The sequence below is a fragment of the Varanus komodoensis genome, unplaced genomic scaffold (assembly GCF_004798865.1).
Source record: "Varanus komodoensis strain SLA01 unplaced genomic scaffold, ASM479886v1 scaffold3, whole genome shotgun sequence".
Taxonomy (NCBI): domain Eukaryota; kingdom Metazoa; phylum Chordata; class Lepidosauria; order Squamata; family Varanidae; genus Varanus; species Varanus komodoensis.
The window spans coordinates 43,679,552-43,705,510 of record NW_025335761.1 but is presented as its reverse complement, the minus strand read 5'-3'; the positions used below and the strand labels follow the sequence as shown (position 1 = coordinate 43,705,510).

The 25,959-nt window shown below is 40.1% G+C and overlaps 1 protein-coding gene across 3 annotated transcripts in view; it reads left to right on the top strand.

The window, feature by feature from the left end:
* Nucleotides 1-25,959, top strand: part of EML5 (EMAP like 5) — a 153,124-nt gene that overhangs the window by 23,671 nt on the left and 103,494 nt on the right. For all 3 annotated transcript variants that reach the window (XM_044437125.1, XM_044437126.1, XM_044437127.1), the window contains exons 2-6: nucleotides 4,951-5,110; nucleotides 11,998-12,096; nucleotides 13,215-13,283; nucleotides 16,733-16,918; nucleotides 22,773-22,908. In XM_044437125.1, the coding sequence (XP_044293060.1) occupies nucleotides 4,951-5,110; nucleotides 11,998-12,096; nucleotides 13,215-13,283; nucleotides 16,733-16,918; nucleotides 22,773-22,908 (650 nt within the window). The remainder of the gene's footprint in view (nucleotides 1-4,950; nucleotides 5,111-11,997; nucleotides 12,097-13,214; nucleotides 13,284-16,732; nucleotides 16,919-22,772; nucleotides 22,909-25,959) is intronic.

Here is a 25,959-nt window from a genome sequence, read left to right as displayed (position 1 = left end):
GTGGCTACCTGGAGAAGGGTCTTCTCTGCAGTGGCACCCCAGTTATGCAATATGCACCCCAGAGAGATTCATCTGGTGCCGACACTTTATTCCTTTTGCCACCAGGCCAAACCCTTTCAATTTTCTCATTATTTTAAGGTTTGAGTGTGATTTTAATGTGGGGTTTTATTGTATAGAAAATCAACTTGGATGCTGTACTCCACTCTATTTTATTATAAGAGCATTCTGAGACCTCGGTAGTGGACAGCATATAAAATTTTAAAATACATACATACATACAATTGAAGAAGTCAAGAAGATGGCTAAACAGGCCAAAGAAGTGTTGTCCAAAGACTCTGGAGTCCTGAAATCTATGCAATGCTGGATGGAGCTATGACCAGTACCATCCACCACGGAGCCATCTACTGGTGCCTCTGCATTAGTACCAAGACCTGCGCCAGTACCAAAATTGGAACCTGACTCAGTGTAGGTGTTGGAGGATGAAATCAGGGACACACCACCAGCTCAACCACTCCCACTGGTCACAGTCCCAAGGGCACCCATGGAACCATTCATGGCTCAAGCAGCACTGGAACCATTTGTCACTGAGGACTGCAGGGAATGCTCCTGCTCCCTGATTTCAGACTGGGACAGATGGTTAGGCTCAGCAGTACCACAATCATGCTGAGACTTCTTTGACCCATGGAGCTTCTATTACAAGGAACCCATGTATGAGTGGTGTACTGTCCCAACATTTTTGGGGGATGTGAACAAGCTCCCAAACCACCAGCACTTCTAAGACTCTGGCCAGCTTCTTCAACCAGAGAGTTCTGTTGTCCTGTGTAGCTGCCTGCCCCTCCTCTGCCACCTTGCCAGTCTAGCTCTTCTTTACCATCTCTCTCCAACTTATCCTTGCTGATGGACATGGAGGACTATGAGCCCAATGAGGGTACTTCTTCATCAGTCCAACCCATCTCCTCCTGTCCAGACATAATTGTATACACTGGGGGCCCCAACTTGCCATCGGCAGATCTGGGCAGCTTTGTTGAGCAGATCCAGTTTATGGTCAATGGTCTCAGCATGCAGACATAGCTGCAGCCAGAGAAAATATCAGACCCAATCTTCAACAGTGTATGGACCAAGGAATCAGCACCATTTGCCACCTCCTTCCTCCCAAACCTCCTCCAGACCATCTAGCAGTTGCGGAAGTCTCCTTCATTGATGGCCCTGATATTGAAAAGGGTAGAAAAAATGTATCACATGCAGGAGAAGGGCAGGGCCTTCTATTCTAGCACCCTAAGCTGAATTTGGTGGTTGTTGAATTGGCTTAAGGGAGCTTTCATTGCCAATGCTCTGCTCCCTTTGATATTGAGCACTGTCATCTAGGCACTCTTGGATGGTGCATCTATGCCTCAGCATCTCTGAGGCAGAAGGTAGTGAACTACCAGGCTACTATGATGAGGTTCCAGCTCTTTTTGTGGAAGAAGCTGGGCTCCCTCTGTGATCACCTCCCAGAAGAGCAGCAGGACCTAGCCAGGGTGTTCAAGAGTAACATGTGCACCTCTCTAGGATTCAGATTAATGTTGCCAGACACCAGACAGATTGTGGGGCTAAGGCTATGATTGGTGTGATGGCATTGTGGAGGCATGTGTGGCTACACTCATCTAACACAAGAAGCCCACTCCTGTATCAAGGACTTGCCCTTCAGTGGGGAAGGGCTTTCCAATGCCAAGACAATTAGTGCATCTATAAGGTATGGACCATGGTGAAGAAGATGGGGTTTTTCCAGTACCCCACTGCCAGGCCACATAAGTGGTATAGATAGGGACTATCCTTTTTCTCCATCCTCAAACAGGCAGGGTGCAATGCCAACAACCATCACCTTTCATAGATGGAAGGAAAACGCCTCCTGGTACTGCCAAGGACAGGGGCTGACTGATAGGGATAGAAGCAGGAGGTGCTCACTATGTACTAAGGCCAGTCCCTTGTCTCTTCCTTTACCAGTTTTGTTTAATTTCTGATGGCATAGAGTGTCCATCCCTAGGGCATGCACAGTTGCCTCTCTGTGAGTGACTGGACTCAATCCTAGAAGCAACCTTGAAACCAGCAACCAGAAAGTCTTACAGGGCAAAATGGAAAGTTTTTTCTATGGGCTCTGATCCCAAGGGCTGCACAAACAAGCAGATTCTCCTCTACCTTGTCACACTGCCTCAATGTGGCTTAAAGTTATTGTCTATCAGAGTTCATCTAGCAGTCATCTCCTCCTTCTATGACACAATTTATGCATCTTTTTTACACCCAATGAGCAGGCATTTCCTGAAGGGACTAAAGAACATTCTTTCACCTTTGTTCACTGATCATCTTGGAGCTCATTGGTAGTCTTGCAAGCAATGATAAGAAAAACTTTTGAGCTCTTTGCTACAGTTGATCTTTACCTTCTGTTGTGGAAGGTAGTGGTGATCACTTCTGCTCGAGGTTCCAGTGAACTCTGTGCCATAGAGATAGATCCTTCATACTTTGTCTTCCACTGAGATAAGGTGCTGCTGCACTCAGATCCTTCTTTCCTACCCAAGGTCATATCCCCTTTTCATTTAAACCAAGACATTATTTTGCCAGCCTTTTCTCCATCCCCATCCAGTTCAGTAGAGTCAATGTTTCATACCCTGGATATGCATAGGACACTGACATTTTACCATTCCAGGACAGAATCTTTTCATCAGACCCTATGGAAGCAAGGCAAAGGGACATCCCCATTCACCACAGATATTTTCAGCATGGGTGGTACAGTCAATTTCATTGGCTTCTGAACTGTCAGGACTGTAGCTCCTAGTGTGACCTAGAGTACACTTGACTCAGGTGGTGGCATCTTTGATGGTGCTACATGCAGGCATCCCACTACAGGACCTGTGCAAGGCATCATCTTGGTTGATACTATCCATCTTCACCAAATATTACCATCTTGAAGTTTGTATCTGGGGCCAACTGCATTCTGACTGCAGAGCAGTCCTTCCAGAGATACTCCAATGACAACACCAACCCACCATCCACTTATGGGTATGCTTGCTAGTTACCCATATGTGTGATGCACAGAGACCATGAAGAAGAAAAGCAGTTTGTTTACCTGTGTTTTTTGAGTGGTCATCTATGCATTCACATAACCCACCCACCTACCCCACTGGGTGTTGGAAGTGATTTAGCTATCTGTGTTTCTATGTGTCTTGTTTTTTCCTGTGATTCTTTTTTATGGTACTATTTGCTAATGCAGGGATGGTACTACTTTGCTGAATGTGAGGTTGATACTGCCAATCCTTCCTCATCTTGGGGCCACTGGATGCTTTTGTTGGAACTGAGGGAAATGGCAGGAGCTGCTCCCTTTTATATGGACACTGGGGTGGGGATGGGGTTCCAGCCAAAATGTTCTTAGCTATTGAATCTTCCCAGTAACAGGTTCCATGCAGCCACAGATCCCATATGTATGAGTGCACAAATGACCACTTGAGGAACAACAGTTACAGGTGAGCAACCTACCTTTATATTTTAATTAGGGTATTAGTTCATTTCTTTTGGTCTCTTTGATCCACACAAACTGTTACTCACCTGAGTTGAAAGTTTAACTGCTCACAAGCGCTTTCTTGTTAGTCACTATTAGTAAGTTTCAATTACAGTTTCAAATACAGTTTCCATTCTGTATTTGGATTGCTATCAGCACTCTAGGTAGGCAAAAAAGGGGAAAAATAGAATTAAATTATTGTGGCCACAATGACCTGGTTCCTTGCCCATATTTTTTCTACTTCTTCAAATGTGCCTGATTACCTGGGGATGTGTCCGACTAATCCCTCTTGTTAATGCAATAGCTTCTATCAGCAGATTTATTTATTTATTTACATATATTTATAGGCCGCCTATAATTGCCAAGGCCTTCCTAGTTGGCTTACAATGCACAAACATACTAACAGAGTAAAAACACATTACAAACCTATTAAAACATAATGAATTAAACATCTATAAAAACAATTAAAAAGGACCACAGCATATAGGCTAAATGTTAAAAAAATTCCTAAAAAGATGTGCCTTTGCCTGGTGCCGAAAAGAAAATAGAGATGGTGCCAGGTAAATTTCCCTAGGGAGAGAGTTCCAGAGATGGCCCTTCACCTAGATGCCACCCTTCTCATCTCCCTGAGAGGTGGTTCTCATAGAAGGGCCTCCTGAGCTGATCTTAGGGGGTGGTAAGGTATATATGGGTACAGACAGTCCTTTAGATAGCCAGGCCCCAAGCCATTTAGGGCTTTATATGTCAATACAAGCACCTTGAATTGTATCTGGGCCACAACTGGTAGCCAGTGAAGTTCTTTCAGCACTGGTATTATATGGGCCGCTCTGGCAGTACCAGTTGCCAACCGAGCAGTCCTATTCTGCACCAGTTGTAATTGCCGGACCATCTTCAAGGGCAGTGCATTACAATAATCTATTTTGGAATTTACCAGATAGGGGCAGAGCTGGAAAAGAAGGGGTGATTCCCTCTTAAATGTAAAGTCCCTTGCACTCCCTCAAAATCTGCTCCAGAGAATGGGGGTCACCCAGAACAGATTTTGGTGGGAGACCACAATGGGGTGAGGAATGGGAGGAATATCCCTTTGCATGAGTAGAAAGTTGCATATGTGATGTCAGATTTTACCTCTTTTTGTATATTTATTGCATAACTTTTGAGGAAGACAGACCTCTTGTGCATTCCTTTGCATTTATTCTGCCCTATATTAGGCCCATGATTGGATATGCTAAGACTGTGAATGTGGATAAAAGAAAAAGAAATGTTTGGTTATCAAGACTTTTTTTTAATCAGATGATATTGTAAAGCCTTAGAGTATTCAGTTGAAAGATCAAAATATGTAAGTATGTTTAAAAAGTGTGATTGTATTTGGAATGACTTTTCTAAAATTTAGTATTAATGATTCATTGTTTCTTTTTTTCAAGTCTTGCTTTGCATCCAGAACGAGTGTTGGTGGCAACAGGTCAAGTTGGGAAAGAGCCGTATATCTGTGTTTGGGACTCCTACACTGTGCAGACTATATCAATAATGAAAGATGTTCATACTCATGGTATAGCTTGCTTGGCATTTGATGTAGACGGTCAGGTATGTATATGTATTTAGTATGCTGTTTTAATCACTGCATGATACACACACACACACTTATTATAAATACTGCTGTACAAGCTGCCTTTGGAAAAAGAATGAAATGAAATTTGATTTTTTAAATTTAAATTTATAGAGGCTTTTTAAAATTTGCCAAGAAAAGTTAAGGAGATTAAAATAACTTGTTACTGATTCTGCATTGTTACTGTGTAGAACTTAGAAATCAGATGCTTCTGTGTTACAGAGATTGATACTGAAGTTTCATAATTATAGTTGCATAGTTTCACCACTCCACTGAATATATATTCACCACTATGTTGGACTCCGCAAAACTATCCTGAGTCCTCTGAAGCAATGCACAGTATAGCAGGTAATCCCCAATTGCTAAAACATTTTTAAGACTAGTTTTGTACTCACCTATTTTGTGCTATTGGGGTAAATGAAATTTTGGTTTTCTTCCAGTATTTCAGAAACATTTAAAAATTTTATCAAACCCCTAGAGCCAGAGTTAAGATCAATGGTATTTTCTCCAAGTTTTTTTCTACTCAAGAATGATATACAGAGGGATGTCATCCCCCCCCCCAATTACATTTGATTTTTGTTTAGAACCCCTTGCATGTGCTAATATGCATGGATTTGTGTATAATGCAGACTTATTTTTATGCCAGTAATTGTCCATTGTTTATTTTGGAACTCTAGCCATCTATTCCAGCTTTGATGTAGATGATTACAGGTAATCCCTAGGTTATGAACATCCGGGTTACAAACAACCCATACTTACAAATTCATGGACTGGTAATCTAGTGGCAATCTTTGAATATATGTAGGGAACTACATGGCATGTTTGGCAAGGCATCTCTCAGTGGCCTTGCAGTTCCCTAGAGATACAGTAGTCATGGCTATCTCTAGAGAACTACAAGATGTGTTTGGTTATACCTCTCAGTGACCATGTAGTCCCTAGAGATATAGTATTCACAGCTTTTCATTCCGTGGCATCAGCTCAAGCATACCTAAGCTGGGGTGTTTTTTTTTTAATTTTTAAAGAAATACTTTTCACAATATGAATAATATGAACCAAATCTCAACTAATAATTAAAAAGTAAATAATACAGAGCCCCCACCACCCTGGAGACCAATAATACCTCCACTTTAATTCATATATTATAACAATAATATATAATATACTTCAATTATATCCATATCCCCACCAAAAATTGATTAGGTTTATAACCTTTACCTTCTTATCAGTACTGCTTTTACAGAATCTTCCCAAATTTCATTATATTTAGTTACTTTTATTAAACCTTTTTAAATTTTTATTTCTGTTGTCAGTTTATCATTAATTACAATATTCCAAATTTCATTATACCATTTGTGCCTTTGCAAAACCCAATTCTGTTTCCAGTATTTAACTATTACTAACCTAGCTGCCATTATCAAACTTAGGATCAATTCTTTCTTAACTTCATTTGTATCTTGTTTTTCAATCAACAGCAATAATACAAAAGCTGGGGTGTTTTGGGGCATGTGTAGGGTGTGTATTTCCTCTCTGGCTTTTCTTTAGCATTGCCTTGAACAGTGCCCTTTGAAGTAGGGATGGCAAAGTTTGAGGAGCAAGTTCCTAACATGGAGAGGTTCACAAAGGTTCCCCATTCATTTACTGAGGTGCGAAAAAGAAAATGGCTGTACAAGCAATTCTTGATGCCTACTTCAAGAAAGTGACCCTGGTGGTAACTGCCCTCCCCCAAAAGTACAATCAAACCTAATTCTCAAGCAACAGGTCCAACTCCTCCTCATCAGTTAATGTTAGGCTTAATGTTACCTCAAGAATGTTCTAAACTGTTTTAAGAAATGTTTCTTTTCTTTTTTATAGTACTATATACCTGCACACATATATACAGATTCTTTCTCTTCAGTATTTACTTTATTATTACTGTATTATTATCATTATTACAATGCTGTATTGTGTTTAAGATGTTTTACTGGATATGGAAGTGTTTAAGTGTTTTAAGCATACTCATGTGATCTGACATGCAAGCAAAATCAACTTAAGGATGTTCTCAGGAATGGAACGTGTTCTTAACCTGGGGACTACCTGTAACGTTTTCAGATATTTAGCTGTTTATTCTGTTAACTGCTCAAAGTCAGAGCTGATGTCTATTGGAAATAATATACCCCATAGAGTGTTAAGTAACTGGCAATGCAGACTTTGTGCTGAGTTTATTACTTATTTGGGACTACTTGTCCCAAGAGATATATCACAGGTGATTTAAGTTGATCAATTGATCAATGCGATCTCCAGTGGCATAAAGTTATCTTTATGAGGTAGGGTAAATACACTAAAAATGAATGTAATGCCTTGAATTGTTTCATATAATATTCCTTTATTTGCACTTGGCAAGTATTTCCAGAAGCTGAATGATTTGTTTCATACATTTTATGGGAGTCACTCCACTAGGATGCAGCTTTTGCTCAGAGAAAATGGATTTGGATTCCCTCATCTTTATACCATTGGGCTTATCTGTTGACTTGCACTAATTTTTTATGCCAGTTCTAATGTCACTTTTTTCACATGTAAAATTAACTCTATGCAGAAACCCAATTTCAGAACTGGCAAGTAAATTTTTATTTGGCAGACTTGAATAGAGAGGCTGATGTTTAGTTTGGATCAGCTTGTTGGTCCTGATGATAACCGTCTGCAATTTCTGTTTTGTGTGCTAATTCTAAATTGCCAGCTGTGGCTGCATAGCATTATATATGCAGTTGAAACATTTGTTAAAGTCTTGGTTTGATTCTGCTGCTTTTATAACCTCAGAGCTGCCTGTGTTATTGGAAATTATGGATTGAGCCAGAACAACTATGTTGACCCACAATTCATGCAGATGAATAGTTATTATCAATGAATAAGTATGATACACAGAGTCTCAACCAAGAATAGAATTGGGAACTGGAATACCCTATTTTGCCCAGCCAATGGAGTGCTTTAGTGTTATAAGTTTTGGAAGGGTTCACCAATCCTAGGCTATGCTTAATTCAGCAAAAATCAATGCTTTGAATATACAGTGGTGCTTTGTAATTTGAACAACTCCAACTTTGAATGATCCAGAGTTCAAACGCTGGAGTACAAATAAAATTACTCCTAAGTCTGAACGATGTTTCTACATTTGAACTTCAAGTGAAGTGAAAAAAATGCGGTCGCAGTGTAAACATTATCTGTTGTGCACCCAAGTTGTCTCTTATGTTTTCAGTGCTTTTGCTTCATTTTTTGGTTATATATGAGGTGTGATCAAAAAATATGGTGAATGTTTAAATTAAAAAAATACAATAAAAGACACATTGCCATTAGTCCCCCTCAAAATACTCCCCCTTGCTTTGAACATACTTATCCCATTGTTCTTGCCACTTTCTGAAGTCCTCTTTTGGAAGTGTCTTTAGTTGTGCTGTCATGGCTGCCTCACGTTTTGGATTTTTAAGACTGACAATATTTTGAAAAAAGGCGGTACTTTTTAAATACATTCTACAGTGTTGAATAATAAACTTTAGAACTGGTACACACACTGCAAAAATTATTAAGTGCAAAGAATGATTGGAATATTTGATCTAGTGCTCAGCAGCTCAGTAGCTGCTACCTCTGAATAATGGGATAATTTAATACTTTGAATGCTAAGTCTTAAATAAGATTTTAATCAAATTTGCAAGTTCATCTTAATGTAACCTGACAAACATACTCATTTTTTGAGAAACCAACATATTTTAATATAAATAGATTCTACCTATTACAATCACGGATGCCTCTAGAACTAAGTCGGTTGTCATATATCAACATGTTGCATATTGGATTTTTATCACTAGAGATAGTTTGCTCTTCTGTAGCAGATTAGTTGCATAAGACATTTGGATTGGATTTGAAATAACTGAAAAGGAAGAAAAATCAGTTATTTCCATTTCATTTCCCCTGCATCCTGGAATGCACTTACTTCTTTAGAGGTCATTTTCTGTGTGAAATTATCATTGCATTTGATTCATAAAATACAGCACTATTTACATTTTTGTTCCTTTTGCTTTGTATTTATCGCTCTAAACCACAGTATGAGGAAAATACAGTAAATGTGAAATGGTATAGATGGCTATGTAGAAATAAGATTTGTATAGGATCATGTTGTGAATATTTTATTACTAAAATGTAAGAAAGTATTGGATGTTTAGTTACTACAACAAAAGTATTTGTTATATCTAGTCAATTTCTAGTAATGTCTTCTGTATTAGAATCTTGCATTCAGAAATTACTGAGAAAAGGTCCCCAGATATTCAGATGTGTGTTGCTACACACACAGAAAATCATAAACTGTAGCATAGCAAATATATGTTCATCTCTGAGCTGTCTTTGCTATGGATTTTTCATCTGAATTTCTTCAACATATGTTTCAAGTAGCATGTAACAACATAAATATTAAAATTAATTCACAAAACTGCAAAACATGGTTGATTTATATACAAATGATGTAAAATGAAGGCTCAAATTAGATACAGAGTTGATATTAATGGAAAGCAGATTTCATAATAAAAAATTAGAAAAGCGTGCTCAAGAACAGATTGTAACAATTTGCATAAGGCCTTTAGACTTTTAAAGATTTTATTATAGAACTCATTTTCTCTCCTGTTCTTGAAAATACTCTTCCTATGCTTTATGAAAAAACATAGTACCTTTTTGCCAGATAAAGCATTTTGTCAGGATCCAAAGAAGCTATCATCAGCCAGATCCTTCCCTTCTCTTCCAAAACACCAGACTGTTCTTTACAATGCAGAGCTATATAGACGTTTCACTGCTAACAAGAGAATGCAGTGGGAAGAGCTCTCTAGCAAGCTGAATGAGAAGTCTTTGATCATGTAAAGAGTGTTGAGCCCAAGCTGGAAACTTCTCCTCAGTCCTCCCCTTTCATTAATGCTGTGGGCTCCACCCTCAGGGTGGTTTCTGCTGGTGGAAAGCCAGCTGGGACTTCAAGAGGGCCAACTTTGGCCAACTGAAGGCCAGACTGGGGAAAGTCTCCTGGGATAGGTTACTGGAAGGTAAGCGAAATGAGGAGGGGTGGATGGCACTTCAAAGGGAGGTTTTGGAGGCGCAAGCCTTGACGATACCTCTAGTCAGTAAGGTGGGGAGGCAGAGGAGAGCACTGCCATGGATGCGAAAGGAGGTGGTTAGAGGGATTAGACGAAAGAGGAACCTCCGTAGGAAATGGGTACTGGGGCAAATAGACAAAAGGGTATACCGGGAGGAGGAGGCCCATTGCAGAAGGATTCTTCGCAAGGCTAAGGCTAATTACAAGCTGAGACTTGCCAAGAATATCAAGAGCAACAAAAAGGGCTTCTTTCAGCATGTAAATAGGAAGAGGAAGGGGAGACAAGTGGTGGGACCACTAAATAAGGAGGAAGGAGATCCAGTGATTGATATGAGGGAACAGGCACAGATGCTAAATGACTATTTTGCCTCGGTGTTCTCCCCAAAGCAGGACGGGAGATATCCGCATAGGAGATTAGATGAGGCTGGGGACTTAGGGGCACAGATTAGAGTCACCCCCCCCTTGAAGTTGAGGGGCTCCTCAGGGCATTGGACATTACAAAGGTGCCAGGCCCTGACAGGTTACACCCGAGAGTACTTAGAGAGTTGGCAGGGGTTCTCTCACACCTGCTGGCCTCCACTTTTGAGGCCTCGTGGAGAATGGGTGAAGTTCCGGAGGACTGGAGGGTGGCATCAGTGGTCCCAGTTTTCAAAAAGGGTAGTAGAAGGGACATGGGGAATTATAGACCGGTTAGCCTTACGTCCATTGTAGGAAAAACAATGGAAAGGCTCATAATAGAGAGAGATCTAGTGATGCTAGATAGGGAAGGGAGGCTGACAGCCACACAACATGGCTTCCGCAAAAACAGGTTCTGCCAGACAAACCTTGTGGAATTCTATGACAAGGTTTCGAGATGGCTAGATGGAGGGGATGCAGTGGATGTGGTATACCTGGATTTCAGCAAGGCCTTTGACAAAGTGCCCCAGGATATCCTGGTGGAGAAACTGAGGAGTTTTGGGATACACCAAAGCACTGTCTGGTGGATTAGGGCATGGTTGACTGACCGAAAGCAGAGGGTATCAAGAAAAATGTCTCCCTATCCACTTTTTCTACACTATGCAAAAGTCTGTACACCTCTATCATGTCTCCCTTTACTTGCCTTATTTTCTAAGCTAAACAATCTCAGGTTTTGTCAGCTTTCCTCACTGCTGAGTTGCTCCAACGCCTTTTTGGCACTTTTCCCAGCAATACAATATCCTTTTTAGGTGTGGTTCCCAGAACTGTACATGATATTTTAAATGGGGCCTAACCATAATTTGTATAAGAGCAGTATGTCATTGCCAGGTATTTTTCAATTCCTTTCTGATTATGCCCAACATGGAGTTTGTTTTTTTCACAGCTGCTGCACACAGGGTTGACATTTTCATGGAGTTATTCACTATAACCCCAAGATTCTTTCCTTGGTCAGCATTGCCAGCTAAGATCCCATTGGCTTATACTAGAAGATGAGATTTTTTGCCTGAATCTGGATTACTTTATGTTGAACTACATTTGCCAGTTTGATGCAAATGTGGGAGATTATTTGAGAAGAGGTTGGAAGGCCTGTTGTGTAAATACAAGTTCTCTTTGTAATCCTTTGGATTCTGGCCTATACCTCCAAGAAGACTAATATCTGTCTTCTTTTGAAATGCCCATTCCCTTAGATTATTTGGCTGGATTCCCCCTCCCTCGCATCATCCACCTGCCACACACACAAAGGTACAGAGCAAATTGCCATTTTCAATATTGATATTTTCTTTTCTTTTCTCTTAACATGTGGGAAACTTTCAGCGCTTGCTTTCAGTTGGTTTGGATTCCAAAAATACAATCTGTGTGTGGGACTGGCGAAAAGGAAAAATGTTATCTATGGCTCCTGGTCATACAGACAGGGTAGGTATAATTTTTAAAAATAGGTAAATATATAGAGTTTTGCATTATTAAAACTTTTTTCAAAGTACTTAGAAAATATCTTAGTATATATTCCAGTGACAACATTTAACATGCTTAAAAAGCAAAATAGCAAAATGAGTTCCATTTCAAAACACACTGGGTATTCTTAGAATAACATAAACAGGCAACATCTTATTATTTAATCATAGGATTTTTGTGTTATCTTTCTGTAGCTGTTGGTTCTTTAATTGCTTTTCTTTTTAATTAAATCCACCTAGCATTTATTTAATCTAAAAACACCTGAGACTGCAGCCTGACCCACATTTTAAGCATATTATGTGAAAGCAAGTTCCCTTAAAATCATTATAACTTATGGCTGAGTTGTCACATTGAGATCCACAGAGCACTTACCATTGAGCTATCCCTATGTATTGCTATAGGCTTCACTGGAGCGCATGTTTGTGAATTTTAGCTTGTAGTCCTTATGTCAAGCATATTTAGAATCTCCATTGTACTGTTTTGCTTTAGCAAACATGGAGACTTACATACATCCAGTGCAGAGTACCAAGTGCAATGGTGGTTCTGTCTGCTACCTTCTATCTCTCACCCTGTGTTTTATCTTGATTATTGCTTCTGGTCATTTGGAAGACGCACTAAAGAAAGGAATCTTGCACACCATTTGGACACAGCATAAGTTGCTTGTCTCAGCCTCCTCCCCTCCTGCCATGCCCCTTTAACACTCTTGGAATGTGCTTTCTGATCTCAGAGAAGCAGCTGGCATGGTTCTTTCTCACCTGCTGTGAGGGGGACAGGGTTGGGGCTCTGCATTTGGAGTTCCAGGTCTGTGATCAAGGACTCTGGACCAGCGTTTCCAAATAATCTCATTGCCTCCCTCCCCACAGACAATGTCAGGTGGCCATAGGACTCTTTCCAAAGTGTATAAATAATTCTGATGTGTTTTAAAACCAGTCTAGCAAAATATTTTTCAGGAAAACTATTGCCTACAAATTCAGTGTTTTTGCCATTTTCATTCAAATATATCATCTTGTTCTGCTCTTAGATAGTTTTAGAGTCACTTAAAAGTCATTTTCAAAACAAACTGATTTTTCTCCCTCTAGATATTTGATATTTCTTGGGACTTGTACCAACCAAACAAACTTGTCAGTTGTGGTGTTAAACATATTAAGGTAAGAAACTGTGTTTGCATAACTTTCAGAGTTTTTTCCAAATCATTGCAAAACACATTTAGTTGAACCACAGTCTCATTAGCCCATTAAAGCTTGAGGCTGTAGTGTAGCAGGAGTTATGCTAGGTACCAAAAAGATGTGGGGCCCAGGCATGAGGATGAAAGGGGGAAAAAAGCACACATTTCATATATCCTCTAAATTCTGTTTGTTGTTTGTTTAAATAATCCTGTCTTCTAGAGACAGCTGTATTTGTAAAAAGGGATGCATAGACAGTGGAGAGGCAGGCATTTGATTTCAGAAAAATCCCAGGCAAAAATATTTGGGGTGGGGGCAGCAGGAGGTGAAGCACATGTAGGCAAAAGCCAACTAACCCCGGGAGATCAGATGCAACAGAGATAATCAGAGCCTGTGTATTTCAGCAAGTGCCTGTGAATGGCAGGGTGATGAAGCAGATGGCCTCAAAGAGATTTGGGGCTCCAAAAAAAAAAAAAAAAAAAAAAAAAAAAAGATTCAGGACTCAAGTTGCAGGAAGTCACCCCTAGTACCATCTCTGGCATATTGGTTTCAGAACTACCACATGTGCTAATGCTTCTCAGTAAATACCTACAGTTCTTAATTATTTAGAATTCTCCAGAACTACAGCAATGCATTAAATATAGCATACAGTGGTGTCATTTCTCACCATATTTGGAAGATGTTTCTCATACATTCTACTTGACTAGCATTTGGGGAGTCATCCTAAAAGCTAATGAGCTGGATTTTGTTTTTGCTTTCTAACCCACTTTGAACTAGGATGGCCCTCCAATTATAGTGTGTCATAATTACATTAACCATTGAGTTTGTTGCCATAAGTTGTTATTCATTCTAATTTATTACCTGCTATATACTAAAGTTGCACAGTGGGCATTATTAGGACACCAACCTACCTCATCCCAGAATAGACTATAATATAATCATATTAATTGAAATGTCCCTATCTTTCCCAGAAAACACAGCCCTCAGAATTAAGCTGTCCTTGCTATTAACTCATTACACACATACTGCACAGAGGTAACTACTGCCTGGCACTGACTCTTAATATATTTTGGTGCCAGGTTAAAACCTTTTTAATTTTCCTGGTATTTTAATGCTTAAATAATATTGTAGTTAATGATTATGATATGTTATTGGATTCTATATTGATTTTATCTGTATGACATTGGCATTTTGTGACTTGTTTTTATTCTTGTATTATTACTATTATGTATTATTATTGTTGATTGGTGTTATGCTCCAATGTAGTTAACTGCCTTGTATGTTTTAGATTGTACACTGTTCCGAGAGCTATTACTAATCAAATGGTTTATAAAAGCATTAAATAAATAAATATAGGAAATGTATACATTATTATGAATGAGCCCATAATGATTTAAGAATATAGATTTGACTAGGCAAGTATAAATTGGTTTGATTGACAAAAGCTTCTCCAACATTTTTTCCAGTGGGTTGCTTCCTTAAATATATTCTGCAACACACCATAACATTGTTTATTAACTCAGCTAATTATAAGAGAATGTTTGCTCTTTTTTAAAAAATACATTAATATTTATTAATGTATGTCTTCCTTTTTACTAAGATACACAGGACTGCTTACAACATAATTTTAAAAAGAACCAAGATATAAGATGTTACCTCAAGCTAAAACAACATATTCAGCAATAGCAGAATTCACAATACAAATCAGAAGTTCTGGAAAAGCCTGCCTAAATATAATTATATTTACTGTTTGCCTAAAACCAGGCAGGAAGCATTCAAAATCCAGGCACCAAAGTGAATCCAGCCTCCAAGCCCCCACTTGGATATTCACCTGTTGTATCTCAGGCAGTGAGCCTCCAAAGTGAAGCAAAGGCCTTGAGTAGACTGATATGGTCAGATGCTGTTCATTCATTTATTCTATTTACTACATTTCTGTAAGGACTAATAGTCAAAGTTCTTTAAGCAGTTTACAAAAATTAAGAACCCAAATTACAACATGATAAAACATGTAGGCATCAAGTGAGCCTTTCTTAAGGACAGCATTCCAAAGCTGGGATGCCATCACTGAAAGTCTTCTCCTTAGTACCCAACCACTTCCCCTCGTTTGATGAAGGCACCCGCCAATGATCTAAGAGCTCAGGTTAGTATATATGGGAAGAGATTAGCCCTCAGGTAATCTGGCTGCAAGGTTTTTAGGGCTTTAAAAGTTAACATCAGAACTTCGAATTAGGTTTAGAGACAGTCTGGAAGTCAGTGTAGAACACTGGTCTTATTGACCAGTCCCCATCTTGCTGCACTTTTTTGGACCAGTTGAAGTTTCCTGTTCATTTTCAAAAGAAGCTCCAAATACAATGCATTGCAGTGATCCAAATGATAGGTCACCAGAGCGTGAGTAACTTAGCCAGGCTATCTTTCAGTAGATAGGGTAATAGCTGGCTAGTATAGCAGCCCAACCTGATAAAAAGTGTTATGCACTAGCAAGTCTGCCTGTGCCTCCGGTTACAAGCTATAATACAAGAACATTACAATTAAAATCCAAAAATATAAAGAAACAAAGTAGATCAAATTAAAATCATTACATAAAATGTAAATAAAATTAGAATTAAGATAAAACTGTAAGACACACACAGGCTCCCTATTTTAACTTAATTCTATTTCAAAGAAACCCTGATTTTACCTGAAATTATTGCATTATTTGCTTTAAAGGTCTTTAAATAATTATTGCATTATTTGCTTTAGTTTTTATTTTGCCTACTGTTATGGCATATTGTACTACCTGCATAATTTGCAGTGAAGTCTTTGGCATGTTTACTCAGAAGTAAGACCCACTGATTTCAGCGGGATTTACTTTCAAATACATGTGATTAGGATTGCACACTAATAAGCTGGTACCAAATGTGCTGTAATACAGGCTCCACTGATTTCATTAGAGTTTATTTTGAGATAAATATGTTAGAATAGTTAGTATGGAAACCTTAGCCTAGAACTTATATTTGATTTGAGACTAGATCACACTGAGCGCAGAAGCATTTTTCCCTAAGGATTAAGGAAAATACTTCTTGTGGAGTGAGAAAATGGGGAACAAAATGGTTGACTATGTGAACACATAGAGATATTTTTAGAGACAAATGTCTACTGTCAATAATAGCAGCTCTGTGTCTATTTTTTTTTCTTTCCCTGAAAAGTCTAATTTACCACATAGCTTCCATTTTCTCTGCCTCCACAGGCATGTGCTAATATTGTAGTGTGTGTAAGGAAAACTTGAAAGGAATGACATCCTACCACATGCTATTCCTTACTGGCAGGAATGTAGAAGAAAAATAAGAGTAGGCCTTATACAGTACACATCTTTTCTAACATTCAGTTTCATTACATTACATTTGTGTTACTTAAAATGATCCAGATTAATTATATTAAACAACTTTCTCTTGTAGTTCTGGAGTTTATGTGGCAATTCACTGACACCAAAGCGTGGCGTCTTTGGTAAGACTGGTGATCTCCAAACGATATTGTGCCTCGCTTGTGCAAGAGATGAAGTAACATATTCTGGTGCACTTAATGGAGATATATATGTGTGGAAGGGAATCAACCTTATACGGACCATACAGGGAGCACATGCTGTAAGTATTCTTTTAATAGGACAACAGATTTAACATTTTAAAGAAATTAGGGTTCCATGGAACATCCATTCTGAATGGATTGCACCACAGATCATTAGCAGAAGTTAAGTCAAAAGTTGTGGAAGTGAAGTCACACCATCCATTTTCTATTGATAGAAGCTGTTCCATTAGCAGGAGGAATTAATTGGCTATCAGCCCATACATACTCACAGCATATTAATTGAAGAAGACACATTTTCCATACTTGCTTATCTTTTACAATTGACAAATCAAGAACAAAAGAATATGAAGCTCAATAGTATAGTTGTCTCACATTTTCATTGTTATATTATATCCTTCCTTTAAGAAAGAAATACTACAGTTTAATATTTAAAAGTTAATGTCTTTGTGCATGTAACTCATAAACTGCCTGAAATTTTCCAGTCTAAAGTGATCCCACTCCCAGGAGAAGGCCTATGAACTCAGATCCTATGCTGCAGGTTTATTTTTTCTTTCCAGTGACAAAAGCAATCTCAGAATATTATTTTAAAAAACTACAAAAATGGAGAAAGTTGGTGATTCATAAGTTCAAATAATTAAAAACCTGATTGTAGGGGTAAAGGTAATATCCTAAATTTGTACTGCCCAACTTGTGTAGGACTTTCTTAGATAAACCATCCATTAGAATTATATTGGAAAGATAAAACTAATGCAGATTTGAACTACTGCTCTAGCATGGTGATGGATAGCTTCCTTCTGTTCTGTAAGTCTCAAGGCAGTCTTCAAGGCCAGGCCCTTTTTCAGAGAAATTGTAGCTTAGCTTTGAATGAACGTAAAAGCATGAATGACCGTCTCATAGTCCTTCCCAAGACAGAAATTAGTGGATAGAATAACCAATATACAACAACTTCTTTGACATTCAGCATGTTAAATTGTATATGTGAGAATATATAATTAAACAGTAAAGGATGTATGTCTGACATAGTCAAACTGGTAGGACTTAACATGGGAAATTATAGTAGTATACTTCCTTACTAGCTGAATAATTTATTTCAGTATTCTTTAACAGGAGTGAATACTAAAGTTGTGTGGATTGAGGCCAAAGCCAAGGTCAGGTAACAAGCAACCTGTATAAAACATCACCATGTTACTTGGCCAGGTTTTAATTAAATATAAGTGGAAACAATATGGCAAACTTAAACAAGTGTGTGAGCCAGCACACAACACCCATTGCTTTGCTCTGTTTGCTTCGAAATGAAAATCGGAATTATTTAAATGATTATTACTACACAACATTTTTTTATTTCTCTTCGGACTTTATCCAGAAACTGATGTGCAAATGTCCATATTAATAACTTTACAAGAGTATTTCAGATTGAAAGGGAAAATTTAAGACTGAACTGGTTCCAAGAGAAATTAGAATATAGAGACAAAGGCTATGTGCTTTGAGCAAAGATTTTTAAAAATGTAATTTTGGCAAAAGCTGGATGACAGGATATATGTAAAAAGTATACAAATATATTGCACAGGAGCAAATAGATATGCTCAGTAGAGGCAGAGGGAGATGTTTAGGTTACAAAAACATGATTGGTTCAGGAAGAAATATTTGCCAATATGACATTGGCAAATATTTAACATGCTATTTAACATCTACATGAAACCGCTGGGAGAGGTCATCAGGAGGTGTGGGCTGCGGAATCATCAGTATGCTGATGATACCCAGCTCTACCTCTCGTTCTCCACCAATCCTGGTGAGGCAGTGGCTGTGCTGAACCGGTGCCTGGCCAAGGTAATGGGCTGGATGAGGGCCAATAAACTGAAGCTCAATCCAGACAAGACGGAGGTCCTGTTGGTGGGTGGTTCAGGACTCGGGATGGGGGACTTGGGCCTTGTCCTAAATGGGGTTGCACTCCCTCTGAGGGACAGGTTTCGCAGCTTAGGAGTGCTCCTCGACCCTGAGCTGTCTTTAGAAGCCCAGGTGATGGCGGTGGTGAGGAGCGCTTTCCTTCAGCTTCGGCTGATTCATCAGCTGCGTCCCTTCCTGGAGAATGACTGCCTGGCGACAGTGACACACGCGTTGGTAACTTCCCGATTAGGTTTCTGCAACACGCTCTACATGGGGCCACCCTTGAAGACAGTCCGGATACTTCAGTTGGTGCAGAATAGAGCTGCCAGGGACTGGGCATTGTTCTCATATAACCCCAGTTCTCCGTCAGCTCCACTGGCTCCCGATTGAAGTCCGGGCCCAATTCAAGGTGTTGGTTACGACCTATAAAGCCCTCAATGGCTTGGGCCCTGGGTATCTAAAGGAACGCTTGCGTCCATATATGCCCTCCTGCCCCTTGAGATCAGCAACAGATGCCCTTCTCTGGGAACCCTCTGTGAATGATATTAGGAGGGTGAGTACCCGGAGGAGGGCTTTCTCTGCGGTGGCGCCCCACCTATGGAATGCGCTCCCCAGAGAGGTCAACCTGGCGCCGTCGTTATTTGTTTTTTGGCGCCAGGCTAAGACCTTTTTATTTAAAACTTATTTTAAGTGTTAATTTATTATGTAGTATTTAAAAAAAAAATTAAGCCGAGATGCACCGGGTTTTAATATTTTTAGTGTATAATTTTTGTATGATTTTGTTTGTTTTTGTTTTGATTACATTGTTTAGGGTTGGCCTGACTAGGACTACCTGGTCTGTCTTTGCACAGTCTGTTCCAGCTTAGTTGCTTGAGTCATCTCAGAAACTTTGCTTTGCAGGCAACCCCTATCCCCAGTTCCATACTTATCCTAAAAGACCAAATTTCTAGCTTGGAAGTCCTCCTTGATTCTTTGCGGCCCTTAAATCTTCAAGTGGCTATGGTGGCGAGGAGTGGATTTGGACAGTTAAATTTAGGGCAGCAACTAACTGTTTCTAAGTCAATCTGTTCTGGCAACAGTTACCATTTCCTTGATTATATCACTTAGTGTATTGTAGTGCACACTGTATTCTTTCAGATGTTTTGAAGAGTGCTGCACTGTTTGCCTATTTTTTCCGAGGTGTTAGTTTTAGCCATTAAAGCTAATGCTGATTGGGGAATGCTGGGAGTTGTAGGACTTCTTTCTGTGAAAATATAGTATTTTATTTATTTATTTATTTATTTATTTATTAAAACATTTTTATGCCGCCCCATTCGCCGAAGCCTCGGGGCGGCTTACAACAAAAAATTAAAATAACATTTTAAAATATATACAATAAAATACAAATATATAATATAAAACATACACTATAAAACAAGCCGCCCTGGCCAAATAAAATTCAATAATATTAACATTTAAAATACTGCTTAAATAAAAAGGTCTTCGCCTGGCGCCGAAAAACAAATAACGAGGCGCCAGGCGGACCTCTCTGGGGAGCGCATTCCATAACTTAGGCGCCACCGCTGAGAAAGCCCTGCTCCGAGTAACCACCCTCCTAACTTCTTCCATGGAGGGCTCCCGGAGAAGGGCCTCTCCCGCCGATCTCAGGGGGCGGCTGGGCATATAAGGATGTAAGCACTCCTTCAGGTAACCAGGACCCAAGCCGTTTAGGGCTTTATAGGTCATTACCAACACCTTGAATTGGGCCCGGACTTCAATGGGAAGCCAGTGAAGCTGACGGAGAACTGGAGTCATGTGAACATAACGTCCAGTCCCCGTCAGCAGCCTGGCAGCTCTATTTTGGACCAATTGAAGTATCCGGACCGTCTTCAAGGGTAGCCCCACGTAGAGCGCGTTACAGAAGTCCAGACGGGAAGTCACCAACGCATGTGTCACTGTCGCAAGGCAGTCATTCTCCAGATAGGGGCGCAGCTGATGAATTAGCCGAAGCTGGAGGAAAGCGCTCCTCGCCACTGCTGTTACCTGAGCTTCCAGTGAAAGCTGTGGGTCGAGGAGCACTCCCAAGCTGCGGACCTTGTCCCTAAGAGGGAGTGCAACCCCATTCAGGACAAGGTTCAATTCACCCTCTCCGAAGCCTGATCCACCAACCAACAGGACCTCCGTCTTGTCTGGATTGAGCTTCAGTTTATTGGCCCTCATCCAGCCCATTACCTCGGCCAGGCACCGGTTCAGCACAGCCACTGCCTCACCTGGATTGGTGGAAAACGAGAGGTAGAGCTGGGTATCATCAGCGTACTGATGGTTCCGCAGCCCACACCTCCTGATGACCTCTCCCAGCGGTTTCATGTATATGTTGAACAGCAAAGGGGACAAAATGGACCCCTGCGGTACTCCATGGCATAGCTGCCATGGCGCAGAGCCATAGTCCCCCAGCACCACCTTCTGGAACCGGCCATTGAGATAGGAGCGGAACCACTGCAAAGCAGTGCCTCCAACCCCCAATCCCGCAAGCCTATCCAGAAGGATACCATGGTCGATGGTATCAAAAGCCGCTGAGAGGTCCAGCAGAACCAACAGGGACGCACTCCCCCTGTCCTTCTCCCTGCACAGGTCATCATACAGGGCGACCAAGGCAGATTCAGTACCGTACCCGGGTCTGAAGCTGGACTGCAATGGGTCCAGATAATCAGTTTCATCCAAGAGTGCTTGGAGTTGTCCCGCCACCACTCGTTCTAACACCTTGCCCAGAAACGGGATGTTGGCCACTGGTCTATAATTAGTGGCCATCTCTGGATCCAGTGACGCCTTCTTCAGGACCGGTCGGACTACCGCCTCCTTCAAAGGGGCAGGCACCCGACCCTCCCTCAGAGAAGCGTTAACCACTTCCAAGATCCAGGTTCCAATCCCGTGCTTGGAATCATTTATTAACCAAGACGGGCAAGGGTCCAAAAGGCAAGTGGTTGGACGTACTCGTATTGTGCCCTAAATGGCTATGGGCCTGACTGTTTGAGGGATATCTCAGAATGAACCTTTCCAGTTGTTAAGATCCACAAGAGACCTTTCCGAAGACACCTTCAATTGCAGAAAGGCCTGCTTTAGTAGGTATGCAGGAAAGGGATTTCTCCTCTGCTGTTTCCAGATTCTGAAATATACTTCCTGTGGAGCTGTGACTGGTAATACTTTCTCTGCGTTCTTGAAGGGAGTCCAGCCACATCTTTTGAAACCTGTTTTTTTCAATTGTTATGATTTTTAAGATGCTGATGATGGGTTTTGATCTCAGAGTCCAATCCTTATGGGGCGTCCTGCAGATGTTCTTGATACGTTAGTGGTATCCTTTCAGCAGCTGCCTTTAAGATAGAACTTTTACACCAGAGCTCCTAGATAATGAATGAGGGCTGACTAGTCCCTTTCTAATGAAAGGTGATTTGTATGTGTAATATGTGTATTTTATTAGAAGCTTTTTAATTAAGCTGGCGTGCTCATTTTGCTAGTACATACAGAAAAGTATTTACTGACCACACATAACGTATTCATGCAGGTATGTTAGTGGACTTCTGTTTAGCGTCTTTATCCAATCAATGTGATTACAGGGAGTAAAAGTGTTTGAAGTGCATTGGCTCAAGATTAATTGAATTAAGCAAAGCATATATCCTGATTATGCAGGTCTTGTGCCATAATATCAGATCAGTCATAGACCACTCTAAGCAAGGCATAGATTTCATTACATTTTGTATATGTCTCATTTAAGTTATATGGTTACACAGTAATCAGGTAAAGCTCTCAGATGTTTGGCAGTCGTGTGGTATAGTAACATTCACAGGCTGGATTTCTTAGAAAGAATGGAAAGAGTTAATGGTTCTTTTCCATTCTTGATTTTTTTTAAGATGAAAAAGTCTGCTATTTGTGAAAATGCATAGCATCTTCTAAAGCATGTTAAAAGAAAAAAAATGACCCATGTCAAAAGTAAAGAATTTTGCTTTATGTAATCATTATTGTAAGTAAACAAATAAATATTTTGTTCCTCTTTAGGCAGGAATTTTTAGCATGAATGCATGTGAAGAAGGCTTTGCCACTGGTGGCAGGGATGGATGTGTTCGCCTTTGGGATTTAAATTTTAAACCAATTACTGTGATTGATCTCAGGGAAACAGACCAGGGATATAAAGGTAAAACACTTAATATTTTAATAACATTGTCTAAAGGGAAACACATTTGCAGATATGAAATCTAAAAGAATAAATGTATGCCCTTGTCCACTGAGGGCAAGCTGCATTGTCTTAATGTGCATTTTTGGGAGGCAGCATAACTGTGGAGGAGAACTGATACATCCATAGCAGTAGTTGCATTAGATGTTCTTTATTGTTCTGCTCTTGATTGTTCTAGTGATTATGAGAGGCATCTTTATACGAAAAATTGTTATTACATTTGAAATAAATGTTGTTCTTTAATATATAGATTTTTATCTTTAATGTCTAAAGAATTGGCTAGATTTGTCACATTGAGACTATCACACAGTATACCCTCAGTATTAAATTTAGAAATTAGATATGTTAAGACCGCAGCAAACAAGTACCATTCATCACAATTTATTGTGTTCTGGTAGGGAAAATGTATATCATGGTAGTTAAATTTAAAGTTGAAGGCTGGTATTCTTATATGGTGTTGTGTTGGGAATGGGACATAGCCCAGAAGTAGAGTGCATATTCTGCCAGAAGAATACTCCAGGTTGGATTCTTCTCCAGTTTAAAGAATCAAATGAAGTTGGTGCTGGAAAAGGCATGCATGAAAACTTGCATGGGAGTCTATCTCACTCAGGACAGTCAATACTGGGCTAGAATTATCAATCTAAGGCAGATTCCTAAGTATTTATATATAGTTCATATATTATCTTGTATTGTATTGATCTTGTGGCAGTGAAAGCTTGTTAAGAGTCTTGCATGTGTCAGGAAGGGGAGGAGAAAGCAAGAGACAAGCTAAGAGAAGGAGAGATTACTGCCCATCCTATACATATTTACTTTGAGGTAAGTCTCATTGAGTTCAATTGAGTGTGCTCCCATGTAACTGTGGGCCTGTTCAAACGTAACTATTCCTCATTATTTAAAAACCATTGGATTGTCTTGTGTGAGTGGGGATGAATAGATATGCTGCCTGCAACATGCCCATCTATTTCACTTTTACCCAACAGTACATGATTGGCTCCTTTTTAGGTCGTGGGGCATGATGTCTAAACCCAGCTCAATGCATTGTTTAGGGCCTAAACAATCCAGCTGTTACCCACAGGCAACCCATAGATTCACCACTGAGATGTTTAGCCTGTAAAGGAATATTTTGATTTGGGTTCCTTTATTCATTTGTTTGATGGATTTGTACCCACCTTCCTACCAAAAATGGCTCTTTAGACAGCCAAAAAGAGCCACCAAAGGATTTATGTTCCACAGCCTAGAAAGAAATTAACCGTGGATTATGCAGTAAAAGTGGAAGTGGCAAACACACTGTTGGTAGCACTCCTGCTCATTCCCACTCGCACATAAATACCTATCAGTTTTTAAACCAATGGGTTTTCATTACATGAGAACTAGGTCTATGTGTAGTCACCTTGCATGCTTTCCAGGAAAAAAAAGAACTGAAGCTGCCACTGTATACACTTATCAATCTATGTAGTTCTATGTGGGTGTGGCTTGTTGTTGTTGTTAGTCACGAAGTCGTGTCCGACCCATCATGACCCCATGGACAACATTCTTCAGGCCTTCCTGTCCTCCACCATCCCCCGGAGTCCACTTAAGCTCACACCAACTGTTTCAGTGACTATCTAGCCATCTCATCCTCTGCCGTCCCCTTCTTCTTTTGCCATCTATTGTTCCCAGCATTAGGCTCTTCTCCAGGGAGTACTTCCTTTTCATTAGGTGGCCAAAGTACTTGAGTTTCATCTTCAGTATCTGGCCTTCTAAAGAGCTGTCAGGGTTGATCTCCTCTAGGACTGACCGGTTTGATTGCCTTGCGGTCCAAGGGACTCTCAGGAGTCTCCGCCTGCACCACAATTCAAAGGCCTCAATCCTTTGGCGCTCAGCCTTCCTTATGGTCCAGCTTTCACAGCCATACATTGCAACTGGGAAAACCATAGCCTTGACTGTACGCACTTTTGTTGGCAGTGTGATGTTTCTGCTTTTTAGTATGCTGTCTAGATTTGCCATAGCTTTCCTCCCCAGGAGCAAGCATCTTTTAATTTCTTGGCTGCAGTCCCCATCTGCGGTGATCTTGGAGCCCAGGAAAATAAAATCTGTTACTCCCTCCATTTCTTCTCCATCTATTTGCCAGAAAGTGAGAGGACCGGATGCCATGATCTTAGTTTTCTTAATGTTGAGTTTCAAGCCAGTTTTTGCACTCTCCTCCTTCACCTGCATCAAGAGGCTCTTTAGTTGCTCTTCACTTTCTGCCATTAGAGTGGTATCATCTACATATCTGAAGTTGTTGATACGATAAGATCCCGGCAATCTTAATTCCAACTTGTGATTCATCTAGCCCCACCTTTCTCATGATGTGCTCTGCATATAAGTTAAATAGACAGGGTTACAGTATACAGCCTTGCCGAACTCCTTTCGCAATTTTGAACCAATCAGTGGCTCCATGTCCAGTTCTCACTGTTGCTTCTTGATCCACATATAGGTTTCTCAAGAGACAAATAAGATGGTCTGGTACTCCCATCTCTTTAAGAACTTGCCACAATTGTTTGTGATCCACACAATCAAAGGCTTTAGCATAGTCAATGAAGCAGAAGTAGATGTTTTTCTGGAACTCCCTAGCTTTCTCCATGATACAGCATATGGTGGCAATTTGATCTCTAGTTCCTCTGCCTCTTCGAAACCCTGCCTGTACTTCTGGTAGTTCTCGGTCCACATACTGCTGGAGCCTAGCTTGTAGGATTTTGAGCATAACTTTGCTAGCATGTGAAATGAGAGCAATGGTGCGGTAGTTTGAACATTCTTTGGCATTGCCCTTCTTTGGGATCGAAATGTAAACTGACCTTTTCCAATCCTGTGGCCACTCTTGAGTTTTCCAAATTTGCTGGCATATTGAGTGTAGCACTTTACTGCATTGTCTTTTAAGATTTTGAATAGCTCAGCTGGTATGGCTATAAGGAATATATTTATTATTTGTTTAATCATTAGGCACAATGAGAGTGCTACTGCAACAGACAGCAAAACTATTGTTTGTGAAGA